Consider the following 9953-nt stretch of genomic DNA (forward strand, 5'->3'; position numbering starts at 1 on the left):
ACAGATGTCACCGCATTTCATGTGCCCTGCACTGGTACAGACTTTCTTTTTCTCTGGTCCTCAGAGCACTTTTGTATTTCCTATCCTTACCACAAAGTCAATTTTTTTAGACAAGGACATGATTTATACACCTGCTGTCTCCACCCTCACCTATTACAACATCTGGCAATTAATGCCTTGTACCCAATAGATGTTCTATAGAGTTTTACTGGATGGGTGGATGGATGGATAGATGGGTGGAGGGATGGATGGATGGATGGATGGATGGACAGGTAGATGGATGATGGATGGGTGGACAAATGGATGGATGGGTGGATGGATAAATGGAAGAGTAGATAGCTGGATGGATGGGTAAATGGATGGATGGATGAAAAAGTAGATGGGTGGATGGATGGATGGATAGATGAAAACCACTGGGCAACCCATGATTTGTGTGCAGGCTCTATCCTGCTGACTGTGGGATAAAAACACATCTCCTTTTAGCATTTGCCTGCAGCACCAACCTAATAGTGTACGTCATGCATTATTTTAAAGTCTTGTAAGGGTAGAAGAGAACCTCATGATCCTAACTTATTCCAACATGGCTAAGCCTGGGTGGCTCACTCTGTCTGTGTTCACATATCTGCACAGAATAGTGTATCTGATGTACAGTTACTGTCAAGAGCAAGTCTGCATGCCCAGAGAAGCCAGGAGTCTGACAAGTGCAAGAAAGTTCATCAGTGAAAAATGTAATTTGGATTACATGCCTTGAGGTTCTGGGTTCTCAGCATAAAATGCTAAGAAAAAATGCTGAGCTCCTGAGCAGGATTCTTCATAAAAATCTTCATGATTTTTACTATAATTTGAAATGTAGGAGGTCAGATTGTAGAACATTAAATGTATCTGTAATAATTTCAGCCTGGATGGATGACCATGTATCTGTCGCATGAGCTCCCTCTGTGTGTGTGTGTGTGTGTGTGTATGTGTGTTTCACAGATTAGGTCTCTGCTGTACATGCTATGTTAAAAAGCATTTCATCTCATTTGCACAGCAGTATATTATGGACATCTCTTCACACTGGTAAATCTCTTGACTTTGTTCTTTGTGAGGCTTTAACATTTTTCATGCCATAGCCTGAGCATAGATACTCCAGATATTCTCACTTCCCATCACTGTTTATTCATTCTTCAGCAGTTGAAAGATCACCGGGTGCAATTCTGCCTTGCAGCCCTCATTTTGAAAAGCTTGGCTTTATATGTTGCTTACAGTCTTTGTATCACAATGGTAAACAGTGCACAGTGCTAGTTTTCACCGGCGTCTAGATGAAGCCTGTTTGTTCACGGAGGTGAATAAGAAAGGCTTGTCCTGTTGAGCTTTGCATGTGGCTCTAAGACAGTGTCAGGGTCGCCTGGGCGGCGCATATTTGAGATGGGTCATTTTCTTTGATGACATGGAGGGTCATCCTCCAGGTGCAGTCTGCTTGTGAACCACAGTTACGGGCACTGGGTTTATAAGTCCTTAGGATGGGGGCATCGGCTGTGAAGAAATAAACGTTTATTTGTGAGACCCTGCAAGAGGTGCCGTGCTCTCATGCACAAAGACGAGGCCCTGGTTTGCAGAAGAGATGTGCAGAGGGCTCTGCAAACCCAGGTGAGGGAGAAATGTCCTACTTAGGGGCAGAGACAGTGCAAAACTGAAGGAAGTCCTAGAAGAAGATGTAGGATTTTTCTAAATGGACAGAAGGGAGGAATAGTACTGCAGTCGTGGGACTCCCCAGAGAGAAAAATCATGCACAGGAGGTCAGCCGTTTAAAGAACAAATAATGATCTCGAGTGCTAGGAACAGTGGGTGGTTTAGCTGAGTTTCTGTTTTCAAATAAGCTGCTTAGAATTTTACGGAATGAGCCACGTGGAACCCTTGTCCCTGCTTGGGCTTCACCCATAATTTCAGACCTTACTTCCAGTGGACCACCTGAAACATGGTCAGCCCCAAACCAAATGTTTTCTTCCGCCAACAAACCTGTTCTGGCCTCAGGTATTTCCCTGTCCTCCCACACTGACTGAGAAGTCTAGAGCTGAGTCCCTGGGGTCTCGGGAGCTTGTCCTCCCTCTTCGTGGCCTCCCTGTGTTATCAGGCAGACCGAGCCTTACCCCACCCTCTGTTCTCCGGGCCGCACGCCCACAGGGGGTCTCACAGGTCCCCCTCTTCGGTCCTACTTCTTCCTGGCCCCTTCTCGTATCAGCCCCATTGCTGGAATGTTTAACACCTGCCAAGGCTGTTTTCCACAAGAAGAAGCCCCCGATTTCCTAATGTGCTTCAAGCTGGGCCTGGCCCCGCCGAGTCTCCTGCAGCATCTTAAATTCACACCCCCAGCTTTAAGCAGCCTGAAATTGAAGTAGAAATTCAGTCTCTTCCCACATCTGTCTCACTACCCCTTGGGAGCCTTTACAGCCACACTTAGTGTGCTAGATAATGAGTTATCTGTGTCTCCGTTACCAGTCTGTAAGCACTAACAGGAGGGGGCCGCATCCCTGCCTCTCTGATGTCACCCCAAGCCTGGAGCGGCGAGGGCTGCATGCTCACAGCCTCCCCAGTCCAGGACCACGGCAGACAGGCCTGACCACCTGCGACGTCCTTTCTCAATGAGCCTGTGTGTGCCTACCAAATGCCCTAACTGCCTCCACAACTGACAGATTGTATCAAGTCTTTAGGGTCAAACTTTTGACATTTCAGAAATACAGCTACAGAAGAAATTTATCAGCAACCATTATAAAACAGGCCATCGGCCCAAGCAAATCTGATACATACTGTGTATGAACATCTGAGTTTAAAGTGAGTGGTTGTGGACAGCATATACATGAGATAATGTGAATTAATGTTCATGGACTGCTCATATTATAAGCAACTTTTGTTCCAAGGGCGCAGAAAGCTTGTCTAAGTTCATACAAATACTATCCAAGCTAACAGATGAAATCCGGGCATTCAGCCTCTGTAAGGCAAGGTCCTGGCTGTCGCCCTTCTCCATTCTTGTGAAAAATGATTAAGGCCTAGATCTGCACCTCTTCCTAGATCTGGGCTAGCAGAGAAGATGACTTACTCTGGGCAGTGAGCTCTGCAAGGGGTCTGATAAATACCACAGTGGCCCTGGGACCTCAGAGAGGAGACGGTCACTTTCTACCTGGGGGTCAGAAGAGATCTTCTGGAGCAGGTAAACTTCCACCAAGGCCTGAACAAGAGTGGCAAGAGTTTCCCAGACATCTGGAGGAAGGAAAGCATGGTGGACAGAAAGGGGCATAGAGTTATCAGGTTTGTAAAACATTCGGTGAATCTTAACTGAGTAGAGGGCTTTGTATCCCTGCTCTTGACTTCAAGTAAGTGACAAGGAAATCAGGGTTTCCAGTGCTTGTCCCCAAAATGAACACATACAATAGTGGTGTAGTATGGAAATCAGTAGTGGTTACAGAGCCCAGAGGAACAGATGCTCAGCCCGGAGGAGGAGAACCCAGTTTCATTTCTGTGGGCAGAAATGCTGTGATATTGTTAGACAGGTGTTAGGGCAAAGAGAAAATGATGTGGACAGCAGTGCCCGGATGTTCACGAGACTGTGCTTTCTCCTCCCAGATGAAAGGCTGCATAAAGGTCCTGAAGGAACAGGCCCCAGACAGCGTAGAGGGACTGCTGAACGCCCTCAGGTAAGCCCCTTCAGATCTGTTGCCAATGTCCATGCGGCAGGGACCGAGACCCAGAGCACCGACCTTAACCCCTTGTACATTTTAACACATCTGTAGATTTCCAAGTGAGCTCCCGAGGCTGTACCACTTTTACTAATTCCCTTTTTACAGATGGGAGAGATTGAGGTTGAAAGAAGTCGAATAACTTGCTAAACATCGCCAAGGAAACCGCCAAGTGGGTCTGCAGGAACCCAGGGTGTGGGCCTGACTCCACCAGCCAGCGGCCCTGTGGTTTAGTGGGGGTTTCTCAGAAGGAGAGGCTTCCGGGTGTCCTCAGCTTTTTGCAAGTGGCCCCCAAACCCAGCTGCACCCATGGAGGATGTGGGCAGCTTCAGAAAGCACTGGAGCTCAACTCTTGCCCAGACCGCATGCATTGAATCTGTGGCCAGGGGCTCGGGCATCTGGTTTGCGTTTGTCAAGTGCTTGGTTTGTGTTTGTTTGCTGGCCTGACCTCCAGCTCCCCCGGCGGTTCTCGTGTGTAGCTGCCAGAAGGGAGAAGCCTGCTGCACACCCCTACTGCCTCAGTACTCAGCCACTGCGGCTTCTTCCAGCTCCTCACTGCTAACAGACCCTCTTTCCCTGAAAATAAGACCTCACCAGAAAGTAATCAGCCCAGAAAACTAGTGATCAAAAACTCCAGCCCCATCAGCCTGTCCTGCCTCCCCAGCCTCACAGAGCTGACACTGAGCTGGAGAAGAGTGGTGCTCTCTAGTGTTTCTGGGCTAATTATTTTCTGGTGAGGTCTTATTATCAAGGGCAGCATGGAAGCAGCGCCTCCTTTCCTTGCACGTAAAAGTGCCCTCCACCTGTCCTGAGGAAAGGATCTTATTTGTGAGCTGTAATGCACCTGCAGGAATCTGTGGAATCGTGCTCCTGTGCACAACATCCCAGGACTGGTTGGAAGTCTGGGAGGCTCGTGAACCCAGCTGTCTTATTCTTTAATGTCCTTCAGTCCCACTCACTGCTGTACATGAAGGAAGCGCTCAGGGAGTCCACGCAGACAATAATGGCACCCCGGTCCAGTCACATTGTCGCGTTTAATCATCACGCTGCAGAGACTTGGGCTGACCTATTATCCCCATCTAACAAAGTAAGAAACCAACCAGGACACTGCAGTTGATGCTATGTGTCTGAGGTGCTAAGCATTCATCCTGCAGAAAGATACTGCCAGAAGAGTATTCATTTGTTAAACCCGGGTCCCTGGCAGTAGGATACAGCCCCAGTCCTTTTTCATTTTTTAAATTTTGAGACAGGATCATGCTTAAGTCACTAAGTTATTGAGGCTGGGCTGGATCTTGGAATCTTCCTGCCTCAGCTTCCCAGAGTGCTGAGATCACGGGAGTATACCACCACACCCAACCAAGAGCACTCCAATTTGTGTGAGTTATCCAAGATTTTCCCCACTGGGAAAACCCCTTTCCCATCAGGCTGGATTGCCACATCCAGTTGGAAGACTTTAACTTCTGAATTTCTCAAGCTCCCCAGTTTCATTCAATTAGGCAGAACTTGCTTGAAGGCAGGGTGCTGTGTGGGGTGCTGGACAGGTCATGAAAGGGGAGAGCTATCCAGGCAGATGGCCTAGGTTCAAGTCAAAAGTCACAGATCGTCCCCAAGACAGTCATCCTTGGGCTTTGCAGCAGTCTCGTGACCTCTCTGAGTCTGTTTTCTCTCCTGGAAAATGAAAGCAGTTCCTTCAGCTGCACAGCTCTCATGATTGCAGTGGAAACTTCCGTGGGTGCCGAGACATGGCCACAGTTTTATTATTTCTTAAAGCTTTGCTCCCCTTTGCACAAAGGACATTTTTAATTTTATTAATGTATGTTTGCCATACACAATAAATACATTCATGGTGGGGCACTGCTTATCCACATCACACATCTTGATCCTTTTTACTTCCTCTTCCTGACCCTTCCTTCCCATCTCCCCCAATTCTGGGTTGGAGAGGGGAAATCACAGTTTTTACATCAGTTTAATGGGAGGTTTCAGACTGCACCCTTTGTGGGGGGGGGGGATTTGCCATCATTGTGCCCCCTAGTGGTGGCAATGAGAATGAGTATTGCTGCACAAGCCGAGGACCCTAAGCATTTACATTTCAGGAAATCCACATAACTGAAATTTGTGACTCAGCGCGGGTTGCCTCGATGATACGACTCTGCACTCAAGCTGTGCAGAGCTACGGTGGTGCACATCTGTGAGTCCAGCAGTCTGGATGGCTGGGGCAGGAGGATTGCAAATTTGAGTCCAACCTGGGCAATTGAGTGATTTAATGAGACCCTATCTCAAAATAAAAATAAAAAAGAGCTGGGGATGTAGCTTAGTGTGAAGGCCCTGGGTGGCTCTTTGTCCGAAGCAAGGCCACGTGTTAGATGTGTACGTGTTGATTGTGTTTTCCAAAGTGCAGATGCGTGCTGACCATCGGATGCCTCTGTGCAGTGCTGTTTGCACGCTGACCTTTCTCTCTCCCTCTCCCCCGGCCTCCCCGTTCAGGTTCACTACAAAGCACTTGAATGATGAGTCGACTTCCAAACAGATTCGAGCAATGCTGCAGTAGGAGTCCTGCTCTGAGAAGAGGATCTGTGTGCTGACCTCAGAAGATGTATATGTTTACATAATTTAATACAGATTGATGTTAATACTTGTGTATTTACACAACGGTTTCCTTCTCATCCCTGAAATATATGGACCTTAATTTGTACCCTGACTGACTCAGCCCAGCAGAGTATAAATCGACTCGAGAGCCTTACCTTCGATGTCTGAAACAAAACCCCGTCTCCCGAGGCTGGATTCAGAGACTGATCTTGTCCCGGAATCCATCAGCGATTCCTGTAACAATCTGAAATCCCTAATAGTTTGTGGTAGTGTTTTAATTCTAGATGTACTATCTCCTCAGGAGCATAGTTCATAGAAACACAAAGTGTTTGATTTCCTGCGTCCGTCTGCTTAGCAACAAGAAGCGCAACAGAGGGAGGAAGGAAGGCAAGGAACGGGAAATGCATGGGGGAGGGGTCCATGTTATGCACGCGCCTCTGCTCGCGCGGCCTCTCCACGTGTGCCTGTTGTATTAATCAGCATCTCCCCTCCTGTTCGGGTCTCTTCTGTCCCTCTGAGGTCCCCCTTACTTCTTCTATAAGAGGAAAAGCGCCTGTGTTTTAGTGAACGAGCATTGGGGATGGATGGGTTCTTGCAGCTGGACTGAGGACAGTGATTGTTGAGAGAGAGAGGAAGAGAGAGAGAGAGAGAGAGAGAGAGAGAGAGAGAGAGACAGAAAGAGAGGAAATGGAGCTTGGCTTGGAGACCCAAGGTCAGCACACTGACCTGCCAGCAGCTGCCTTCGAGTGCTGGCACCCAGCCCGTCCTGTCAGCCAGCACTGTCCTCTGTGGGGACAAAGGACAAGGGTGCTTCACTAGTTATCAGGAAATTAGAGACTTAGAGGGACAACACCCACATCTCCTGGTTCCCTGTTGTGAAAAGACAGCTGTGCGCTGCCCCACCCTGCTGCTGGCATAGTGTGAAAGCTGCAATGTGAGTGTCCAGTCAGTCCCTACCCTACTAGATTCACAGTGTGATCTTGAGAGATCCACTTGGCTCTCCATACCTTGCCTTCTTCGTCTATAAAATGGGCCATTGAAACAGGCAATCTAGAAAAGCTCTGTCAGGCTGGGAGCCAATAAAGTGGGTGACTCTACCCTTCTGCCTTTGTGAGTCAGCACTGCCCACCTGCCTTGATAATGGTCGCTCCTGCAGGACCCGGTAGCTTCTCCATGTGTAGACCAAGCTTGGTTAGAATACAACGCTGGAGACTTGCCCTGACCACCAGTGGGAGAATGAGGCTCAGAGGATGTGGTCACATGGGGTGGCTACGAGGTGGGACCAGAGCCTAAGATGCTTCCCTCTTACATCCGCGTGCTTCCTTCCTCACCATGTGGCCTGAGAGTCCTACTAGGGGACGTGACTGGACCCTGTAGGGAAACCCTAAGCCTGGCCTGTGTGACCGCTTGCTAATTTCTGCTGAAAAGAAAAAGTTGTCCAAGCATCAGGAATGAGAATCCTGGAGATGAGGCCTGGGAGATGAGGCTTAGCATCTTTGCAACATTCCAAGGAGTGAGCCATAAGATGACCAGCCACGGTTCCCTGGAGTTCTCTAGGAAAAGGGATGAATATTTTTGTTTGGGTTTGTTTCTGCTAAGAAATGCAGTCCAATAACACGAAAGAGTCCCTGGTCAAGATGTAAATATCAGTCAACAGGGAGAGGACAGGGCTTTTCCTTGGAGGTTGAAAGCTGAATGATTACAACTGCTTAGACAGAGGTCTGCTTATCAGAACAGAACAATACTAGATGGCTGCCCAGACATTTTCAAACCTACAGATTCTAAAACCCTGGAGGAGGCCAGGGTGAGCAGACTCATTCAGTAGTCAGCTTAGGAGAGGTTCTGCTTGGCAGCCACTGGCTGTGCTTGGCCAACAACCGTCAAGCCCAGGAGAATGGAGTGCACGACGTTTGTCATCTTTGGGTCCATTTTCTCCACTCTCGGAAGAGGAGATGAAGGTTTAAAGAGAAGAAAGGACTTGCCAGTCACCACTGGGCTCTTGAACACAGCTGAGGGACTTTAACCCAAGCCATGTGTCTATATCACAGCTGTCTCTCGGCTGGTTCAATGAGAAAACGTTAGGGATTGTCTGTCAAATGATACATATATAAATATATAAATAGTTGAGCACATTTATAATTTTTAATTAGACTTTCTATCAAATGGGACCAAACATGTGTGGGGCTGCTGGTCTGCTTCTGTTTAGCCAGGCTACCTTGTCCCAGAGCTGAGATTCAGCAGGACATGGGTTCTGATAAGCCCAGGGTCTCAGTTGGTGCCCGTGACCACTGGAAGGACAGGTTGCGTGTCTGTGATCACTAGCAAGGAACGGGCCACGTGTCTGCTCCAGGGCTGTCGTGGGAGACACAGCAGCTTAACAGACTGTCTGCCGGGCATCGAGAGTCCTCAAACAACCAGTTTTCAGTGCCGCATGCACACGTATCCAAGAGTCGTGGGTGGTTTAGGAGAAGGTCTCGCGACAGTGTCATTGTCAATGTTATCTATATTTCATATTTGATGTCTCATAGTTTTCAAATAAATAGTGTTTTCCACGACTCAGATATTTATTTGGGGGCAAGCAGCAAGGTGAAAATTATGTTTCTCCGATTCGTAACTACTTTGGTATTCCAGCACTTCTCAGAAGCCTTTCATGTGCCACTAGGAATTAATAGTAAAACAATCAGGTGGAAATGGGTGCTTGGAATTGTGCTGACCCCTTAGGGCTGGAACATTAGCTAGCAACCAGAAAGATCTTGGATATTACCTAATTATTCATTAATACCAGGCTTCATCAACATTTTAGTCCTAACCATTATGCCAAGGCAATGGTAAATGTAGGTGTTTGATACATTGTCATGTGTAAATAAAAATAATTTCATGCTTCCTCAAAAAAAAAAAAAATGGAAGCCCACTCAGTCTCAGGCTCCAGCTGCGCAGTGGGGCTCAGAGACTTCCCGTTCAACCTCGCATCTTAGACAGCTGCAGATTTTTCTAGATGTTAATAATTAGCATTGCAGTTTTATCTCCCAGAGCCCAAAACTTTAGAACACAATCTTCTCCCTACATAGGTAAAGGCTGTTGCACACTCAACGTTGTTTCAAAGCTGTCATTTTTTTTTCCACAACTCATTGTCATTTTTTTATTTGCCTGATTTGCCTTGGGTTTATTTTGTACAGACTTTTCAAGTGTGAAATCAAAAATTAAAGTTTGATTTCTGCGCGTATTTAAAACACCACTCTATTTTTATGGCTGTTCAAGGGTTAGTGGGTAATGTGCACACGGTGGTTTGCCCTCATAGATGTTCACCACACCTGCCTGGAAGACATAGCGCCAGCTGCCCTCCTTTCTACACCCCAACCTCTTCAAACACAACATGTAATTTCCACGGTGTGCTCCTCTGCTGCCATCTGTCTCTTACTCATTTCACCAAAAATCCTTCACTACATAGAAAAAACCAGAAAAGGAAGAGAGACATGATGGATATCTAGAACTGCTCTGGACCTAACTGCCCAGGGATACTAAGAAACCCTACAAAATGCTCTTTTATGCCCTCTTTTGAGGGCATAGAAGCACTTTGCGGATTTGGCAAGATCACCAAGGATCCTACTGCACCAAAGTACGTTTTTCAGACAGTGTAAGACCCAAAACGATTCT

At 47.4% G+C, this 9953-nt stretch overlaps 1 protein-coding gene and 1 long non-coding RNA gene across 3 annotated transcripts in view; one reads left to right on the forward strand and one right to left on the reverse strand.

The window, feature by feature from the left end:
• Cyria (CYFIP related Rac1 interactor A) overlaps positions 1–9697 on the forward strand; it is a 63864-nt gene extending 54167 nt beyond the window's left edge. Inside the window, exons 10-11 of one of the 2 annotated variants that reach the window (XM_010629027.3) lie at positions 3601–3671; positions 6198–9691. In XM_010629027.3, the coding sequence (XP_010627329.1) occupies positions 3601–3671; positions 6198–6261 (135 nt within the window). In that variant the 3' untranslated portion in view covers positions 6262–9691. Of the gene's footprint in view, positions 1–3600; positions 3672–6197 lie in introns of both variants that reach the window. The other variant, XM_019208156.2, reaches the window with a different exon arrangement.
• On the reverse strand, positions 1445–6531 carry LOC117283341. The gene is made up of 3 exons (XR_004514300.1): positions 6455–6531; positions 3158–3237; positions 1445–1515 (listed from the first exon to the last, which is right to left on the reverse strand). It is a non-coding gene; the product is annotated as an uncharacterized LOC117283341 (long non-coding RNA).
• Positions 9698–9953: the final 256 nt, after the last annotated feature.

The sequence above is a fragment of the Fukomys damarensis genome, unplaced genomic scaffold, assembly GCF_012274545.1.
Source record: "Fukomys damarensis isolate Sample0158 unplaced genomic scaffold, DMR_v1.0_HiC HiC_scaffold_25, whole genome shotgun sequence".
Taxonomy (NCBI): domain Eukaryota; kingdom Metazoa; phylum Chordata; class Mammalia; order Rodentia; family Bathyergidae; genus Fukomys; species Fukomys damarensis.